Raw genomic sequence first — 21268 nt, forward strand, 5'->3', positions numbered from 1 at the left:
TCATTTGGAATATTGTAATCAATTCTGGAGGCGGCACCTTCAAAAAGATATAAAAAGTATGGAGTTGGACCAGAGGGAGGTTACTAAAATGGTGGGTGGTCTTCGTGATAAAGCATATGGGGACAGACTTAAAGATCTCAATATGTATACTTTAAAGGAAAGACCGGAGAGGGGAGATATTAGAGAGACATTTAAATACCTATGTGGCATAAATGCGCATGAGTTGAGTCTTTCATTTGAATGGAAGCTCTGGAATGAGAGGGCATAGGATGAGGTTAAGAGGTGATAGGCTCCGGAGTAATCTAAGGAAATACTTTTTTACAGAAAAGATGGTAGATGCATGGAACAGTCTTCCAGAAGAGGTGGTAGAGACAGAGACTGCATCTAAATTCAAGAAAGCTTGAGATAGGCACGCAGGATCTCTTAGAGAGAGGAAGAGATAATGGTTACTTTGGATGGGCCATTTGTCCTTTTTCTGCCATCAATTGCAGTAGAAAAACTCATGCTCTGTTCAATTTCCCTTCTGTAAAAGGTTGTAAAAGCAAGAAATTCCTAAATCACTCTTTAGCATCTCAGGCAGCTTGTCATGAAAAAGAATTTTGATCATTGTTGCTCAGCTGTTTCTTACAGACATTTTAGAAAACAGCTAAAAGCCTATCTTTTCTCCAAATACCTGACTAGCTGACTCATTCAAATATACGATTATGTTTAATGCTTATAATCTTTTGTAAACCGCATAAACTTTTTGGTAATGCAGTCTATAAGTATAATGTTATGTTATGCTACTAAAAAAACCTCCCCATGTCTAGTACTCTTCTAGCATCAATCGAGGATCTTCCTGGTAAGTAATGTGTGGGGGAGGAGGGGAGCAGGAGGATCCCCATACATTTCTACCCTGATGGCTCTTGGCTTCAAATTGGTGGCTTCATCTATCTAGCAGTAAACTATTGCTAGGAGGTGAGGCTGCCAAATAGAGGAGCATTCATCTTCCTCTTACAAGTATTTGCAATAGAATGGTGCAGAAACAGCCCAGGATACAGAGCTAATCCTGACTGCCCTCACCATAGGATAAGTGCTGATTTTGCACTCCACCTTTTGTTTCCACAGGTACAAGGCTGTAATCGATGCTTGCTCTCTTCAGCCCGATATTGACATTCTTCCCCAGGGAGAACAGACCCAGATAGGAGAGAGGGTTGGTAATTGTTCAAACAAAACTCTGTCAGACTTCAGTGTGTTGTATGCTAGCTCATGCTGGTTTTTAAACTATGTTTTGTAAATTGGCAGTATTGTGCTAGAAAAACAAAGGAGAAAGGATACCTGTAGCAGATGGTTGCCTGTATTCATGTTATTGAATGGATATTTACATACTAAAATGAAGAAGAGATCCCTTCAATAATGAACATGTTTTTGTATGAGATTCCAAGGGCATATCCTTTTTCAGTCTAGATCAGAGGTGTCAAAGTCCCTCCTCAAGGGCCGCAATCCATTTGAGTTTTCAGGATTTCCCCAATGAATATGCATGAGATCTATTAGCATACAATGAAAGCAGTGCGTGCAAGTAGATCTCATGCATATTCATTGGGGAAATCCTGAAAACCCGACTGGATTGCGGCCTTCGAGGAGGGACTTTGACACCCCTGGTCTAGATAGATGTGAATGGCAGCCCTTTATGATGTCATCAGTTGCAGTTGCCAACTGCTGGATTTAGTACTGGTCTCACTGGATCTTCTGTTTTCTCTCCTGTATAAAAAATAAAAATAGCAAATAATTTTGAATGTGAGTTGAAACATTTAGGTTGAAAAGATATAGGAGCTCTTTTACGAACATGCTCTAAAAAGCGACCAGCACTATCTTCAGTATGTATTCAGGAAATTGATGGGAAGCCAATTAAGTGACTTTAAGAGAGGTGTAATGTGAGTATAGCGGCTCTCTCGGAATATGAGTCGTGCAGCCAAATTCTGGATGGATTGGAGGGGAGTGAGATGGCTAAGCGGAAGGCCTGAGAATACCAAGTTGCAGTAGTTTAAGCGCAAAGTGTTGAGGGAGTGGATAAGTGTTTTGGTAGTGTGCTGAGAGAGGAAGAGTTGGATTTTGGTAATATTATAGAGGAAGTACGGCAAATTTTAGCGATATGTTGTATCTAGTTGGTGAAGGAGAGAGAGGAGCCAAAGTGACCTCGAGATTACGGTAGACAAAACAGGAAGGATGAGAGTTCTGTCCACAGAGTCAGAGAGGTAGATTTAGGCGGGAAGATAAAAGCAGCTCTGTTTTAGCTATCCAGGTGGCAAAGTTGGACATGCAGGCTGAGACTCTGGTCTGGGTTTCAGTAGAGAGATTTGGCACAGAGAGGTAGACCTAGGAATCGTCAGTATAGAGGTGATACTGGAAGCCATGACAGGAGACCAGTGCTCCAAGTGAGCAAGTGTAGATTGAGAAAAGGAGTGGTCCCAGATCAGAGCCTTGAGGTACACCAATCAATAGCAGGAAGACTGTGGTGGAGGAACCACCGCTGCATACACTGAAGGTGCAATGGGAAAGTAAGGAAGAAATCCAGGAGAGGGCAGAACCCTGGTATCCCAACAAGGACAGCGTATCAAGGAGTAGGCAATGATCAACAGTATCAAAGGCGGCAGACAGATTGAGAAGGATGAGGATAGAGTAGAGGCCTTTTAATCTAGCCAAGAACAGATCATTGGAAACTTTAATAAGGGCAGTTTCCATGGAATGCAACAGGCGAAAGCCTGCAGAATAGCATAAGAACATAAGAATTGCCGCTGCTGGGTCAGACCAGTGGTCCATCATGCCCAGCAGTCCGCTCACACGGCGACCCTCGGGTCAAAGACCAGCGCACTAAAACTAGCCCTACCTGCATACGTTCCGGTTCTGCAGGAACTTGTCTAACTTTGTCTTGAATCCCTGGAGGGTGTTTTCTCCTATGACAAACTCCGGAAGAGCGTTCCAGTTTTCTATCACTATCTGGGTGAAGAAGAACTTCTTTACATTCGTAAGGAATCTATCCCCTTTCAATTTTAGAGAGTTCCCTCTCGTTCTCCCTACTTTGGAGATGGTGAACAACCTGTCTTTATCTACTAAGTCTATTCCCTTCAATACCTTGAATGTTTCGATCATGTCCCCTCTCAATCTCCTCTGTTCAAGGGAGAAGAGGCCGAGTTTCTCTAATCGTTCGCTGTACGGCAACTCCTCCAGCCTCTTAACCATCTTAGTCACTCTTCTCTGGACCCTTTTGAGTAGTATAGTGTTCCCGTGGTCGGCAGTTTGCGGTCCCGGTCATTCACGGTATTTTCCGACCGCGAACCACCAACAAGGAGAGGGCAGCGGGAGAGGCAGGAGAGAGCAGCCGGAGTGCAGGAAATCATTCACGGTATGCTCTGACCACCTCTTCCTGCACTAAATCGGGCCTTATCCAATCAGGAGCTGCTTTGACAGGCAACTCTTGATTGGATAAGGCCCGACAGTGCAGGAAGAGGCGGTCGGAGCTTACCGCAAGTGATTTCCTGCACTCGCGGTGCTCCTGCTGCCCTCTCTCACTGTCCTCTTCAGGCTCCCCCATGAAAAACTGTATACGCGGTTTTTTGAGATTCGCAGGGGTTCCTGGAATGGAACCCCCTCGAATATTGGGGGAGTACTGTACAGTGTCCTCCTTCATGTACAGCAACCAGTGCTGGACGCAGTACTCCAGGTGAGGGCGCACCATGACCCGGTACAGCGGCATGATAACCTTCTCTGATCTGTTCGTGATCCCCTTCTTTATCATTTCTAGCATACTGTTTGCCCTTTTCACTGCTGCTGCACATTGCGCGGACGGCTTCATCAACTTGTCGATCAGAGCTCCCAAGTCTCTTTCCTGGGAGGTCTTTCTAAGTACCGCCCCGGACATCCTGTATTCGTGCATGAGATTTTTATTACCGATATGCATCACTTTACACTTATCCACATTGAATCTCATCTGCCATGTTGATGCCCATTCCTCGAGCCTGATTATGTCACGTTGCAGATCTTCACAATCCCCCTGTGTCTTCACTACTCTGAATAACTTCGTATCGTCTGCAAATTTAATGACCTCACTTGTTGTACCAATGTCTAGATCATTTATAAAGATGTTGAAGAGCACGGGTCCAAGCACCGAGCCCTGCGGCACCCCACTGGTGACGTTCTTCCAGTCTGAGTATTGTCCATTTACCCTCCACTCTCTGTTTCCTATGCTCCAGCCAGTTTTTAATTCACGTGAGTATTTCACCCTCGATTCCATGGCTCGCAGTTTTCTGAAGTAGTCGTTCATGCGGAACCTTGTCGAACACCTTCTGAAAATCCAGATATACAGTGTCAACCAGATCGCCCTTGTCTATCTGCTTGTTTACTCCCTCGAAGAAGTGCAGCAAGCTTGTCAAACAAGATCTGCCTTTGCTGAAACCGTGCTGGCTGGTCCTCATCAGACTATGTCTATTAAGGTGATCAGTGATGCGGTCCTTTATCAGCACCTCTACCATCTTTCCTGGTACCGAGGTCAGACTCACTGGTCTGTAGTTTCCAGGGTCTCCCTTCTAACCTTTTTTGAAGATCAGTGTAACATTCTCTTCCTTCCAGTCCTCCGGAATCTTTCCCAATTTAATCGACAGATTGGCTATTAGCTGAAGCAATTCTGCTATAGTCTCTTTCAGTTCTTTGATGACCCTCGGATGGATACCATCCGGTCCCGGGGATTTATCGCTCTTAAGCCTATCAATCTGCCTGCATACCTCTTCTAGACTGACTGTTAACCCTGTCAGTTTCCTGTTTTTGCTTCCAGCATATAGCCTGATGGGTTTTGTATATCATCTTCGGTAAATACAGATGTAAAAAATGTGCTCAGTTTGTCGGTGATTGCTTTGTCCTCCTTTAGCGCTCCCTTTATTCTTTGGTCATCCAACGGTCCCACCGCTTCCTTCGCTGGTCGTTTCCCCTTAATATATCGAAAGAACAGCTTGAAGTTTTTTGCCTCCTTGGCTATTTTCTCCTCGTAGTCTCTTTTGGCCCCTTTTACCGTCTTATGGCACCTGCGTTGATGATGTTTGTGCTTTTTCCAGTTTTTGTCCGATTTTGACCTTTTCCATTCATTAAACGAAGTCTTCTTGTCTCTGATCACTTCCTTCATGCCGGTTCTTTGTTCTTTTTCTTCTTGGATCCCTTGTTGATACGCGGTATACATAGATTTTGCGCCTCGGTGAGCGTGTTCTTAAAGAAGGACCATGCTTGCTCTAGCGTTTTTACAGTGTTCATCCTCTTCTTAATCTTCTTCCCCACCATGAGTCTCATCCCTTCGTAATTCCCTTTTCAGAAGTTCGGTGCCATGGCCGTTGTTCTGGACTGATGTTTCGCCCCTGCGTTCAGGTCGAAGCAGATCATGTTGTGATCGCTGTTTCCCAGCGTCCCTTCTACTAATACACCTTGTGCCGGTCCTCGCAATCCATTTAGAATTAAATCCAGAATTGCATTTCCTCTTATATTTTCCTTGACAAGTTGGTCCAGGAAGCAATCGCCTACAGCATCCAGGAACTTGGTCTCCCTAGCGTAGCCAGAAGTGCCTAGGTTCCAGTCTATCCCCAGATAGTTGAAGTCACCCATAACTGCGTTGCCTCCCTTGCAGTTGCATTTAATCTCGTCCATCATTTCTTCATCAATTTCTTCAGACTGCCCTGGGGGTCGGTAGTAGATGCCGATCTTCATTTCCGTTCCATTTGTTCCTGGAATTTTGACCCATAGAGACTAACTTATTTTTCATTTCTAGTGTGTACTCTCCGTTAGACTCAATTCCTTCTTTGATATATAGGGCAATTCCCCCACCTTTCTGACCCACTCTGTCTCTGCGATACAGCTTGTATCCCGGTAGCACAGTGTCCCAGACATTTTCTTCGTTCCACAATGTTTCTGTGATGCCGATGATGTCAAGGTTATCTTTTTGTGCCATAGCTTCCAAATCCCCCATCTTATTCCGTAGGCTCCTTGCGTTCGTATACATACACTTTCGTTTGCGGCCTGTTACTTTCCTGCATTTCTTTCACTCTTGTGTCCCTTTAGATCCGTCAGGATTTCTGTCTTGCCTATGACCCGATGAGTCTTCCCTGCTATCTTCCTGCATGGTATCCTCTGGGTATATTGGTTCCTGAACCATTGACTCATTGTCGACTGTTGGCTTTCCTCATCTTCCTAGTTTAAAAACTTCTCAATTTCTCTCTTGATGTTGCTTGCAAGTAGCCTCGTTCCGTCTCCACTAAGGTGGAGTCCATCCTTCCTGTATAGCTTGCTCTTCCCCCAGAACATCGTCCAGTTGCGCACGAAGTGGAATCCTTCTTCCTCACACCAGCGTCTCATCCACACGTTGACTGCTTGGAGCTCCGTCTGCCTCTTCTCGTCGGCCCTGGGTACCGGAAGGATCTCTGAGAATGTTACCCTCAGCGTTCTAGTCTTCAGCTTCCCTCCAAGCATCCGGAACTGGTCCTTCAGTCCTTCTCTGCTGTAGTTCCTGTTTGTCCCCACATGGATCATAGTAACATAGTAGATGATGGCAGATAAAGACCCGAATGGTCCATCCAGTCTGCCCAACCTGATTCAATTTAAAAAAAATTTTTATTTTATTTTATTTTTTTAATTTTTCTTCTTAGCTATTTCTGGGCAAGAATCCAAAGCTTTACCCGGTACTGTGCTTGGGTTCCAACTGCCGAAATCTCTGTTAAGACTTACTCCAGCCCATCTACACCCTCCCAGCCATTGAAGCCCTCCCCTGCCCATCCTTCACCAAACGGCCATACACCGACACAGACCGTGCAAGTCTGCCCAGTAACTGGCCTAGTTCAATATTTAATATTATTTTCTGATTCTAAATCTTCTGTGTTCATCCCACGCTTCTTTGAACTCAGTCACAGTTTTACTCTCCACCACCTCTCTCGGGAGCGCATTCCAGGCATCCACTACCCTCTCCGTAAAGTAGAATTTCCTAACATTGCCCCTGAATCTACCACCCCTCAACCTCAAATTATGTCCTCTGGTTTTACCATTTTCCTTTCTCTGGAAAAGATTTTGTTCTACGTTAATACCCTTCAAGTATTTGAACGTCTGAATCATATCTCCCCTGTCTCTCCTTTCCTCTAGGGTATACATATTCAGGGCTTCCAGTCTCTCCTCATACGTCTTCTGGCGCAAGCCTCCTATCATTTTCGTCGCCCTCCTCTGGACCGCCTCAAGTCTTCTTACGTCTTTCGCCAGATACGGTCTCCAAAACTGAACACAATACTCCAAGTGGGGCCTCACCAATGACCTGTACAGGGGCATCAACACCTTCTTCCTTCTACTGACTATGCCTCTCTTTATACAGCCCAGCATCCTTCTGGCAGCAGCCACTGCCTTGTCACACTGTTTTTTCGCCTTTAGATCTTCGGACACTATCACCCCAAGGTCCCTCTCCCCGTCCGTGCATATCAGCTTCTCTCCTCCCAGCATATACGGTTCCTTCCTATTATTAATCCCCAAATGCATTACTCTGCATTTCTTTGCATTGAATTTTAGTTGCCAGGCATTAGACCATTCCTCTAACTTTTGCAGATCCTTTTTCATATTTTCCACTCCCTCTTCGGTGTCTACTCTGTTACAAATCTTGGTATCATCTGCAAAAAGGCACACTTTTCCTTCTAACCCTTCAGCAATGTCACTCACATACATATTGAACAGGATTGGCCCCAGCACCGAACCCTGAGGGACTCCACTAGTCACCTTTCCTTCCTTCGAGCGACTTCCATTAACCACCACCCTCTGGCGTCTGTCCGACAGCCAGTTTCTGACCCAGTTCACCACTTTGGGTCCTAACTTCAGCCCTTCAAGTTTGTTCAACAGCCTCCTATGAGGAACTGTATCAAAGGCTTTGCTGAAATCCAAGTAAATTACATCTAGCATATGTCCTCGATCCAGCTCTCTGGTCACTCAATCAAAAAATTCAATCAGGTTCGTTTGGCACGATTTACCTTTTGTAAAGCCATGTTGCCTCGGATCCTGTAACCCATTAGATTCAAGGAAGTACACAATCCTTTCTTTCAGTAACACTTCCATTATTTTTCCAACAACTGAAGTGAGGCTCACCAGCTAGTTGGTTGCTGCTTCATCCCTGTGACCACTTTTATGAATAGGGACCACATCCGCTCTCCTCCAATCCCCAGGAATCACTACCGTCTCCAGAGATTTGTTGAACAAATCTTTAATAGGACTCGCCAGAACCTCTCTGAGCTCCCTTAGTATCCTGGGATGGATCCCGTCTGGTCCCATCGCTTTGTCCACCTTCAGTATTTCAAGTTGCTCATAAACACCGTCCTCCGTGAACGGCGCAGAATCTACTCCATTTTCTCGTGTAACTTTGCCAGACAATCTCGGTCCTTCTCCAGGATTTTCTTCTGTGAACACAGAACAGAAGTATTTGTTTAGCACATTTGCTTTCTCCTCATCACTCTCCACATATTGGTTCCCAGCATCTTTTATCCTAGCAATTCCATTTTTTATCTTTCTCCTTTCACTAATATATCTGAAAAAAATTTTATCTCCCTTTTTTACATTTTTAGCCATTTGTTCTTCCGCCTGTGCCTTCGCCAAACGTATCTCTCTCTTGGCTTCTTTCAGTTTCACCCTGTAGTCCTTTCTGCTCTCCTCTTCTTGGGTTTTTTTTATATTTCATGAACGCCAACTCTTTCGCCTTTATTTTCTCAGCCACTAGGTTGGAGAACCATATCGGCTTCCTTTTTCTCTTGTTTTTATTGATTTTCTTCACATAAAGGTCCGTAGCCATTTTTATCGCTCCTTTCAGCTTAGACCACTGTCTTTCCACTTCTCTTATGTCCTCCCATCTTAACAGCTCTTTCTTCAGGTACTTTCCCATTGCATTAAAGTCTGTACGTTAGAAATCTAGGACTTTAAATATCATGCAGCCGCTCTCCACTTTAGCCGTTATATCAAACCAAACCGTTTGATGATCGCTACTACCCAGGTGAGCACCCACTTGAACATTAGAGATACTCTCTCCATTTGTGAGGATCAGATCCAATATCGCTTTTTCCCTTGTGGGTTCCATCACCATTTGTCTGAGCAGAGCCTCTTGAAAGGCATCCACAATCTCCCTACTTCTTTCCGATTCCGCAGACGGAACATTCCAGTCCGCATCCGGCAGGTTGAAATCTCCCAACAGCAGAACCTCCTCTTTCCTTCCAAACTTTTGGATATCCACTATCAGATCCTTATCAATTTGCTGCGATTGAGTCGGAGGTCTGTAGACTACACCCACGTAGATAGAAGTTCCATCTTCTCTTTTCAGAGCAATCCATATCGCTTCTTTCTCTCCCCAGGTCCCTTGCATTTCGGTCGCTTGGATATTAATCTTTACATAGAGAGCTACTCCTCCACCTTTATGACCATCTCTGTCCTTCCTAAAAAGATTATATCCCGGTATGTTTGCATCCCATCCATGTGATTCACTGAACCATGTCTCTATGATAGCAACAATATCTAGATCTGCCTCTAATATCAGGGCTTGCAGATCATGAACTTTGTTGCTTAGACTGCGAGCATTTGTGGTCATCGCTTTCCAGCTATTTTTCAGCGATAATCTCCTTTTTCGTATGGATTTTTGTGTCGTTTCACTTTCCGTTGCAATACTAAGAAATGAGTTGCTGATATTGCTTATGTTGCAGCCTTTACTACTATCTCATCTTTTCTTTTGCCGGGGGTGGTCTTTATAATTGTCCTTCGTACATACACCACCCCCACCTTCTAGTTTAAATGCCTAGAAAAATATTGTCTAAATTTCTCTGCAAGGTTTCTTTTTCCTGCTGTAGTAATATGTAGCCCATCAGTGCAATATAGCTTCTTGTCATTCCATGTATTTCCCCATCCTCCTATGTACCTGAAGCCTTCTTGATGACACCAGGCTCTGAGCCATCTATTAAAGTCCTCTGTGTTTTTCACTCTTTGCTCTCCCTTTCCATATGCAGGCAGTATTTCAGAAAAAGCTAAAGTCTTTACAAAAGGTTTCACGCCCTCACCAAGCTCCCGAAAAGCTTTCTGTGCTGCAAGTGTGGAGTTGTTGGCCAGGTCATTTGTTCCCAGATGGATAACAACATCAGTGTTAAAATCCTTAGTTTTTTCCTTAATTATAGTCAGTATTTGCCTGGAACTCCTGGTAGCTGAGGATCCTGGAAGACATTTCACCACCGCTGTATCTTCCTCTTCCACGCTGTCGATGATCCTGGGATGAGAGGAAGTCCAGGCAACGGTGGTTTCAAGTTTAATAAAATTTTTGATTAAAACACATTATCATATATTCAATGTGAGGTACAAAATATAAAATAGGGTATGAGAAATATAGTATTTGGGGGAAAAATACTAGAACGTAGACTGGTACACAATAACAGGAACAGGAGGTGAACAGTGAATGGCATGTTCAAGAAACTTTGATAAGAAGGGGAAGAGGGAGATGTAGCAATAGTTGAAGGTACACGTGGGGTCCAGTGAGGGTTTTTTGAGGAGGTGTGTGACAATGGCATGTTTAAAGGCATCAGGGACAGTTGAAGTGGAGAGCAATAGGTTGAGGATGTGACAGATAGGAGGGATGACAGAGGGCGAGTGAGAATCGAATTGGAGGAACAGGTAGTGGGTTTGGAGGATGAGAGACGATGTGTGGTTTCCTCCTCAGTGATCTCGGAAAAAGAGAGGGTGGCAGGTGTTGAGGGGAGGTTAGAAAAAGGGACAGATGGAGGGAGGGGAGGGGGAAGCAGCCTGGTTGAGAGCTCAAGGTGACTCTTCTGATTCTTATTGTAGAAGAACTCTGCCATTGTCTGGGGAGAAATTGAAGGGGAATAGGTGGCGAGGGTGCTTTGAATAGGGACTTTAGTGTGGTAAAGAGACGGCGAGGATGGGAGCTAAGAGAAGTGGTTAAGTAAATATAGTATTTTTGTTTGGCCAGCGAGAGGGCAGACTGGAATGATGTCAGCATGAATTTGAAGTGCATGAAGTTGGCGTGCGCATGGGATTTAAACCAGAGACATTTAGTGTAACGGGCACATGAGCACAGGTAGCGGATGTGGGGGGAGGGGGTGAGCCAGGGTTGGGGTTTGGTACGCCTAACAGGACATGAGATTGTGGAGCAAGGGTTTCTAGAGCAGAGGAGAGAATGGTATAAGAGAGGACAGCTTCGTTGACAGTCTTGTGTGATATAGTAGTTTAGGAGAGGGATGAGGCAACAGTGGAATGGGCTCTGGGATCAATAGCCTGAAAGTTCCTGAATGTGTTGGTGGCAGTTGCCTGGATCTGAGGGTTAGGGTGATGAATAGTGAATGTTAACAGGTGATGGTGAGAGAGGGGAAGGGGTGGTATTGCAGAATTTGGTGGTTGAGCAATTGGAGGAAAGAATTGGATCTAGGCAGTGTCCTTTCTGGTGTGTAGGGGTGGTGGAGCAAAGCAGGCGATTGTATGAGGATGTTAGGGCAAGAAACTTGGAGGCAATGGAGTTGGAGGGGTTATCAACATGGAAATTGAAGTCACCGAGGATGAAAGAAAGGAAGGAGGACGGCCAGGAGTCAGTCAGTGAGGAAGGAAAAGCAGGACGTATCAGGGGGGTCGGTAGATAACTGCTATTCGGAGAGGTAGGGGGAGCAAAAAGACAGATGGAATGGACTTCAAAGGAGGAAGAGCATTGAGATAATGGTGAGAAAAGGGGTTGAAATCTGCAAGAGGGTGAGAGCAGTAGCCCCTGCCTCCTTTACCAGCCAGGCGAGGTGTGTGGGAGAAAAGGTAGCCTCCATGACACAGGGCAGCTGAGGTATAGTCATCAGGGAAGATCCAGGTCTCTGTTAGTGCAAGCAAGTGGAGAGATCAAGAGATGAAGAGGTCATGTATGCACGCAAGCTTGTTGGGAATGGAGCAGGCACAAAGGGCAGGGAGAGGGGGGGGAGGAGAGGAATAGAAATAAGGTTGGTGGTATTGTGGGTTAGTCTACAGGAGTAAGGTAGACCATAAGAGTAGGGTGAGAGTTGGTTGGGAGGACCAGGATTGGGGTTGATGCCCCAGCAGAAAGCAAGAGAAGAAGGAGGAAGGTACGGGTGAGGGTAGGGTTAGTGAGGGGGCACCTGTTGCTGCGAAGTGGGTGAAGAGCACGCAGGGAGAGAGGGGATGACCGAATGAGAGGGAGAAAGTGCAGGATCTTTAGAGAAGAGGGTAGAGGATAAGAGGAAGGGGGAGGCAGTGGGTTTAAAGAGTGAAGGGTGTAGTATTAAGGTGTTCAGTGGCTTGGGCATCCCCCAATCCCAGAACTACTACAGGATGCCTGAGTGGTGCTTTTTTTTACTATGTTAGTGCTAACCACAGCTTAGTAAAAAGATCCCAAAATGTTGTAGGTCCATTATGGTGTAGATTAGAGATGAGTATTTTAAATCGCTGTTTTGCACCAGCTGTTGTTTCCCTTTAAGAAGGCCCGTTTGGCAGTTGAAATATGTGGATCTTTATGGAGTAATTAAGTTAGTTAAATTAATTCAATTTTTAAATATTAACAATAAAAGATTAATTTTAAACTTAATAAGTAGGTAGGTGGTTGGAAACCCATGAGCAAAATAGGAGTGTTCTAATTGGAGCACAGAGCAACCCATGAATTGAATACAACACTCCACAATCTAAGGTATATAACCACATTTTGAGAGAAGATTAGTTTCCATTTGGTTGATTTTGTAAGTCTAATTGTGAGTACTATATATTGCCAAACAGTTCTTCCTATATGTGTGGGTTTTTGTTCATATAGTTTTAAATAACTTTTTCAACCACACTGATTTTGAATGGTATGGTCTTTGGCAGATTAGAGAATGACACAGGGACAAATTTTTCCCTGTCCCCATGGGGACTCATTTTCCTGTCCCGTCCCCATTCCTGCAAGCTCTGTCCTCATCTGCACAAGCCTCAAACACTTTATAATCATAAGCAGCAACATTCTAGAGCTCAGATTGTGATGTCATAATGCCTCATTCCACCAATGCCTAAGCTCCATCCTCATCTGCACAAGCCTCAAACACTTTAATATCATAAGTAGCAACATTCTAGAGCTCAGATTGTGATGTCATAATGACTCATTCCACCAATGCCTAAGCTCTGTCCTCATCTGCACAAGCCTCAAACACTTTATAATCATAAGCAGCAACGTTCTAGAACTCAGATTGTGATGTCATAATGCCTCATTCCACCAATGCCTAAGCTCTGTCCTCATCTGTACAAGCCCTCAAACACTTTATAATCATAAGCAGCAACGTTCTAGAACTCAGATTGTGATGTCATAATGCCTCATTCCACCAATGCCTAAGCTCCGTCCTCATCAGCACAAGCCTCAGACATTTTAATATCATAAGTGTTCAAGGCTTGTGTGGTTAAGGCAGAGTTTACAGGAATGGGACTGGGACAGTGACAAAATTCACGGGGACGGGGTGGGAAAATTGAGTTCCTGCGGGGACGGGGGGAAATTTGTCCCCGTGTCATTCTCTAGTACAGAAACACCATTCCAGTTTTGCAGTTAGGCTCAGAACCAAGTCATACTGTTTGTCATCAGAATACATTCCTGCAGCTTAATTCTGCCAATATTAAATCCATCCAAGCCAACTGAATTAGTGCAACATTAAGTGGAGGAGTGGCCTAGTGTTTAGGGCTGCAGCCTCAGCACCCTGATGTTGCAAATTCAAGCTGCTCCTTGTGACCCTGGGCAAGTTACTTAACACCAGAAAAAGTGGGGAAGGGACTGTGCACATCAGCCTTTGGAACAATTGTGAATTTAAAAAAAAAAAAAAAATTAAAACATATAGACAAAATAATTCAAGCCTTATAAAGAGTCCTTAATCCCTTTTAGCTGGATTCTGACACGGTCCATGTTTCGGCTTCTAAATGAATGCCTTCATCAGGGGTGTGCTGGTAATCACCAGTAGATGGCGCTGGCATAATGGAAATCTAAAAAAGAATGCTGTAGGCTTGTACAATCAACTAAATGTCTTGCAGAAAAAAAACGGAATGCTTGATCTCATACACTGCTCAGAATCCCACATGCAACCTCACACTGAGGACTTACTTCACTATTATATTTAATTATTATAGTATTTTATTGTTAATGTTTAGTGGAATTCCTTCCCTACACTTTATTGGCAAGTGCTGCTCAGTTAGTAACTTAAAACTTAGGCACCTGTAAAATAGGCCAGGGTTGCAAAGGCCCAATTAATTTTTATTTTTTTTTCCAATTTTGAGCTTCTTAAAGCTAATAATTGAAGCCAATTTACTAATTAAGTTAGGCATAGGGACATATCTTTAGCCACCTCTTATTTCCCCCTAAGCACTATTTTATAAACAGCACCCAACTCAGTGCTGTGCTCATTTTTTGGGGCACCCAAATTGGGTACCATTTACTGAATCTAGTCCTAAATATCCCAGTTATTAGATAATTTGCTAACAGGATGTGCTTTAGAATATCTGCCCTTATATTATTATACAAGTTAGACTTTCTGTTTAGAATTGTTGATGAACAAGATATTTGGGATAAAAACAAAGAATTTTGGCTTAGCATGAATTGTTGCAGTGATAGACCCTGTAAGGCTGATTATTAGGAAGACATCCTTTTTTTTGATTTCCCAAGTTTTTTGAAAATGTAAAAAAAAAAAACCCCAACTAGATTCCTTTACAAGGCAACAATACAAAACATCCCAGCAGCTCTTGTATGAAGAACAAGTACAATCGCATCAAGAGATCATTAAAAACAAGAACAAGCTGTACGAGAGCACAGTTTAAGTAATGTTAATGTCACCCTTCCATACAAAATAAGTAGAAGAAGGCTTTTACCAAATTGAAATATAATACCCCAGGGGCCTTTTTGAATCTTAGAGCTGTGTTAAGCAAGTTAAGCATTTTTGACCATGAAATGCTATCAACAGTGTTTTATTTACAAAATTATACAGAAAAAAAGCTGGCTTTTCTGTGGACAAATTATTAATACCTGGGAAACAGACCATTTATGTGCCTCTTGATAGAAAAGTGGAGGAAGAAATTGTAGATAGTACCTAGAACAGGGATCTCAAAGTCCCTCCTTGAAGGCCGCAATCCAGTCTGGTTTTCAGGATTTCCCCTAGTGAATATGCATGAGATCTATGTGCATGCACTGCTTTCAATGCATATTCATTGGGGAAATCCTGAAAACCCAACTGGATTGCGGCCCTCGAGGAGGGACTTTGAGATCCCTGACCTAGAATATTCATTGTACACAATTGTTGAGTGAGACTTTGTGCTCCTTTTACGAAGCCGTGGTAGCGGTTTATCGCACGCTAAACCGCCAGACGCACTCGCCTCTACCGCCTCCTCTTGAGCAGACGGTAGTTTTTTGGCTAGCATGTGATTAAACATCGCGCGCGCTGAAGCCGCTAACGCGACTTCGTAAAAGGAGCCCATTATAAAACCAACATGAAGGTTGCGATAGTCATAGCTGCAGAGAGTTAAGTATAACTGTAGCCAGTTCTTATTCTGCATAAATTCCATTCCATTAAACACCAGAGATGTATAGAGATGATCAATTTAGCTTGTTTATTAACCAAAGAGAGCATTAATTGGAGACCTAAATGAATATGACGGCTTTAATGGATTGATCCTCACTCTCTCTGTTTGCCCACAGGGTATTAATCTCTCTGGAGGCCAGCGCCAGCGGATCAGTGTGGCAAGAGCACTTTATCAACAGACCAATGTTGTGTTCCTGGTCAGTGAAACAGCAATTCATTTTCTGCTGTGTAGCTAAGTGCATTGCACAATCGGTCATGGAAGTGGCATTTCCAATTTAATTGTTGAAAGGTTTTTAATCCTATGACCATAATTCTACTCTGAACTTTTGTTCCTTGAAAACATTGCCTTATGGCAGCCTCTTACGATTTGCTGCTGCTGTTGCTGATTTTGTGAGATCTCAGATTCTGTTCATAGTTGTACCTCGCTACTAGTCTGATAAGAAATCTCCAAAATCTACTGTCTGATGCAATTTTGATGGGGTTTTAAAAAATATGTTTTTTTAGAGATTTAATAGTCTTGATTTGATTCCTGTTCTGGACCTTTGCAGTGTTCATAATCCCCAAGGGAGGACATCTGATTCCTCAAGCTCAATCTTATCATTTTTTTAGAAAAGTATTGAAAACCTACTTGTTTGATAAATTCATATCTTGATTGTTTAGTACTGCATTTATGATATGTACCTGTATATGCTATGTATTTATATGATTCGCTGACTGTTCAGCTTCTCTTGATGTGAACCGCCTAGAACTCATTGGTATGGCGGTATACAAAAATAAAGTTTATTATTATCAAGGTAATTAATTAAGGGTGACATCTAGTGGTCAGATTCATGACTTATGGTTGCATAGAAGGAGCCCTAGATCCACTCCAGCTCTACCCTCAGACCATATATGGAGCAATTGCCCCTGTATGGAAGGCTGATCCCCAGTGGTAGTACCACAAGACTATTGTTAAGAGGTCATAGCCAGGCTCGAGGAATGGGCATCGACATGGCAGATGAGGTTCAACGTGAACAAGTGTAAAGTGATGCATGTCGGTAACAAAAATCTCATGCATGAATACAGGATGTCCAGGGCAGTATTTGGCGAGACCTCCCAGGAAAGGAACTTGGGAGTTCTGATCGGCAAATCGATGAAGCTGTCCACACAATGTGCGGCAGCAGCAAAAAAGGCGAACAGAATGTTAGGAAAGATAAAGAAGGGGATCACAAACAGATGGAGAAGGTTATCATGCCAATGTACTGGGCCATGGTGCGCCCTCACCTGGAGTACTGCGTACAGCACTGGTCCCTGTACATGAAGGAGGACATGGTACTACTCGAAAGGGTCCGGAGAAGAGCAACTAAGATGGTTAAGGGGCTGGAGGAGTTGCCGTACAGCGAAAGATTAGAGAAACTGGGCCTCTTCTCCCTCAAACAGAGGAGATTGAGAGGGGACATGATCGAAACATTCAAGGTACTGAAGGGGATAGACTTAGTAGATAAGGACAGGTTATTCACCCTCTCCAAGGTAGGGAGAACGAGAGGGCACTCTCTAAAGTTCTATTTACAGCTGCGAAATAATTCTTCAACATCAAGTTGCAAGATAAGTGCCTTATTATGGCTTTTTTTAATGTTGTTTTTTAGAGATTATGCTTTTTGCACAGCTATCTTTGCACTATTGAATAAGCTATTTTGCTATTTGCACAATTTTGTATCATGCGTTTTGCACAGTTTTTGATATAAGTGAAAAAACTATAAAAAAATAAGTTATATAAAATTTTATAAAAACTACTAATGCTATAAATTGTTTTTTGTTTGTTTTTTTTTAATTCTTTATTCATTTTCAAAATTACATTAAGTGTATATATATATATATATTCAATCACATTAACCATAAATACATCACTTTCAATTTTATTGGACTTCTTTTCTTTGCTTTTATGCTATTAGGATGACCCTTTTTCTGCTCTGGACATTCACTTGAGTGATCACCTCATGCAAGAAGGAATACTGAAAATGTTACGTGAGGAAAAGAGGACCACCGTTTTGGTCACCCATAAACTGCAATATCTGCCACATGCTGACTGGGTGAGTAAAGTTATTTCCAGCTGCACCTTTACTGGCATCAGCAGAGTAGCAGTCAACATATGTAGTAAGGCGTTTTATCTAGAGCAGTGTTTTTCAACCTTTTTACACCTATGGACCGGCAGAAATAAAAGAATTATTCTGTGGACCGGTGGTTGAAGAACACGGGGCTAAGTCGTGGGCCAGACCCCGCCCATCTCTATCCAATCTCCACCCCAGACCCTGCCTCCATAATAGTACTAATTGCACCTTGCACGTCCCATGCCTCATCTGGAAGCCTTCCCTCTGACGTTGCAACGTCAGAGAGAAGGCTTCCGGTTCAGGCGCAGGATGCCCGTAGGAGCCACTGCCCGTGGCTTTGTGCACTGGATCAGTGAGGAAGAGGGAACTGGCTTGAAGATAGCGCCGCTTTGATTGCACCGTGGACCGGCGGTTGAAGAACACTGTTTTGGGCCTGATGCACGTGCTGGCCCTGTGGACTGGCAGGAAATTTCTGTGGACCGGCACTGATCCATGGGCCGGTGGTTGAAAAACACTGATCTAGAGAATATAATAATGGCTCCCTTCATGGTAGCTAAATTACTCATATATATGATCTTAGGGTAAATAAACCGTTCAACAGTTTATCATATAATTTTTTTTTCACTTATCAAAGGTGGCAAATCTGCAGATAGTACTGTGCAACCATCCATAATAATAAAAAGCTAAGCGCGCATGCGCTGTCGAAAATCCATGAGTCCTGGTGGCGTGAGCTGTGCTTCTGTGCCAGTGCTCATGGCGCCTGCGCTAGCGCGTGTGCCAGCGACTCCTCCCTCCCACTGCCGGTCCTCTTCAAAGCGGCCTGCTGAGGTTTGCCAGCCACTGTAGCGAACCTTGCAGGCCGCTCTAGCAAATCCAGGGAGGCGAAGGCGGGACGGAGGCTGCATTCGGCAGCGGCTGCTGCTACTCCTCCAGCCGCCTAGCTCCTCTCCGCCGGCCCCGGCTGGTAGCCCCCTCTGCCCAGTCCTCTCTGCTCCGGTGGCCCGCGCAGGAGAAGGAGCAGATGAAGCAGGGAGACTGTGCAAAGGGAAACAAGGGGGTTGATGGGACGGGAAAGGGAGGGGGAGGAAGCCGAGGAATCTCTAGCACCCGTTAATGTAACAGGCTTAAAGACTAGTGATATATAAATCAGGTGAGAAAGCAGAAAAGGAGATTTCCATTCTGATGCGCTCTGTTGTAACAAATAAATACATCCACATTTATAATGGACCTAAAATGTATCTTGTGATCTCTTGAGTGCTGAAGCATTCTGTCCCAGACGTGGAAAGAAGGCAATGAACACCAGGTTTTATTATTTCATAGAACACTTATTCAAGTGTACATTGGGCCAATTTGTATTGTTTGGCATGTGGCACATTGTAATTCTCAAATGATCCATGCTACGGCGCAGCGCATTCGTAATTAGTTTGCATTTTCCATCTTTGGTTTTGCAATAAGAGTGATGGGCTTCATGATCCGCTAATTGCACAGTCTCAATGCAACATCACACGAAACAGTCTCTGAAAAAGCTTTAAAGCTGCTGAGGTGGGTTGTATACATCTGCTTTGCAATGAATCTATGTCATTCTTGTATTGTGATAAATTGATAAATGACAAAAATCTTTATATGAAAAGTGTTATTTATCACTGGATAATTTAATTGCTAAGGCAAAATTAGCACAAGACTTGTATGTACAAATTGAAGGCTGCCATAGGATTTCTTTCCAGACAACAGCTGCTAATTGTTAATTATCAGCACCAATTAAGTCTATTAAACAATTATCCCCCCCCTTTACAAAATCACAAAAGCAGTTTTTAGCGCCAGCCGGCACCCTGAATGCTGTGCACTGCTCTGATGCTCATAGGAACTCTATGAATGTCGGAGCAGCGCACCAGCCAGCAGTATAAAAACACTTTCACGGTTTTGTAAAAAGGGGGGGGGGTGTAAGTTAGGTGCCTACATTGGCTAGCCACACAGATATGCAGACTTAACATTAGGCGGATTACATAAAATCTGAGGTTAGTGTTTAACACGTGCTAATTCCCTTAACATATGTTATGGTGCGTTCAATCCTAATGCCGGTTGATGTATTCACCACTTAGTGCTAATTACTGAAGTTGCTTTGCATCACTTAGTGCTAGCGGCTCCTCTTTTACTGTCGTCTTAGGGGGCAGTGCTATAAATTGGCACCTCAGTCTAGGCTCCCCAAAGCTTGCACTTAACTTAGTGCCAATTCTATAATGGCATCTTGGCACCAAGATTCTGTTATAGAATGTAATGTAATGTAATGTAATTTATTTCTTATATACCGCTACATCCGTTAGGTTCTAAGCGGTTTGAAGAAAATATACATTAAGATTATAAATGAGAAGTAAGAAGGTACTTAAAAATTCCCTTACTGTCCCGAAGGCTCACAATCTAACTAAAGTACCTGGAAATTAATAAAGAAGAGAAAATAAAGATGGTTGAAAAAAGAAAAATTCTATGTGAACTTATAGGATGGAAATTAAACTGACAGTGAAGAACTGTATGAAAAATACATATGGAATGCAGTTAGAGAGGGTAGGTTACAATCTATTGATGGTATTTGTTTAATTGGAAGGTGTTAAGGTGGGTAATTTGGGGGAAGGTTATCTGAAGGTAGGTGAATCTTCTGGAGGTAAAAGAGGAGGGGTTAAGATATTTGGATGAATTTTTTGAAAAGCAGGGTTTTGATTTCTTTTCTGAATGTTTTGAGGTTGTCTGATATTGTCATAAGATTGGAGATGGAATGGTTGATTTTTGCTGTTTGTGTTGCCAGAAGGTTGTCAAACATTTTCTTGCGATGTGTGCCTTTGAGTGGGGGGAAGGCGAAAGGGTTCGAGGTTCTTCTGTGTCTTGAGGTGGAGATTTGGTTTAAGCGGTTGTTTAGATAGGAGGGGGAAGAGCCGTGTAATGCTTTGAATATCAGGCAGTAGAATTTGAATTGGATTCGTGCTTGTATGGGTAGCCAGTGAGAGTCTAAGAAGGCAGTTGTTATGTGATCATATTTTTTGAGTGAGTAGATCAATCTGAGGGCGGTGTTTTGTATGGTCTGGAGTTGTTTTATCATAGTGGCTGGACAAGGAAGATATAGGGAGTTGCAATAATCCAGCAGACCTAAGACTAGGGATTGGACTATTAGTCTAAATTGTGCTTGGTCAAAGAATTTTCTGATTTTACGGAGATTTCTCATGGTTAGAAAAGCTTTCTGGGTTGTTTTGTTGATCTGGGGCTGCATTGTGCAACATCTGTCTATCGTAACTCCTAGGAGTTTTAGTTCGGGTTGTATTGGGTATTTGGTATTTTTGATTTTCAGTTCAGTGATGGTAGGAGTTTGGGCTTTTTCGAGCAAAAGGAATTTTGTTTTTTCAGAATTTAGTTTTAGTTTGTGATCCATCATCCATTTTTCTACTGTGTCTAAGGTTGTTTCTAGCTTTGTTGTGGTGGTGGTCTCTGATGGGTCGAAGGGGAGGATTATGGTGATGTCATCAGCATAGCTGAAAGAATGCTAGCATAAGGTTGGTATTGGTGCGACACGGGGACAAATTTTTCACCGTCCCTGTGGGAACT

General features: G+C 43.4%; 1 protein-coding gene across 4 annotated transcripts in view; it reads left to right on the forward strand.

Moving 5' to 3' along the window:
* The window catches only part of ABCC8 (ATP binding cassette subfamily C member 8), a 200634-nt gene that overhangs the window by 119239 nt on the left and 60127 nt on the right, over window positions 1-21268 (forward strand). For all 4 annotated transcript variants that reach the window (XR_004537595.1, XM_033928351.1, XM_033928352.1 and 1 more), the window contains 3 exons: window positions 1108-1192; window positions 15710-15790; window positions 17525-17662. Coding sequence is in view for 3 of the 4 variants with exons in the window: in XM_033928351.1 (XP_033784242.1) it covers window positions 1108-1192; window positions 15710-15790; window positions 17525-17662 (304 nt within the window). In the remaining variant the exon portion in view is untranslated. The remainder of the gene's footprint in view (window positions 1-1107; window positions 1193-15709; window positions 15791-17524; window positions 17663-21268) is intronic.

This window comes from Geotrypetes seraphini, chromosome 19, assembly GCF_902459505.1.
Source record: "Geotrypetes seraphini chromosome 19, aGeoSer1.1, whole genome shotgun sequence".
In the NCBI taxonomy this organism is placed as follows: Eukaryota; Metazoa; Chordata; class Amphibia; order Gymnophiona; family Dermophiidae; genus Geotrypetes; species Geotrypetes seraphini.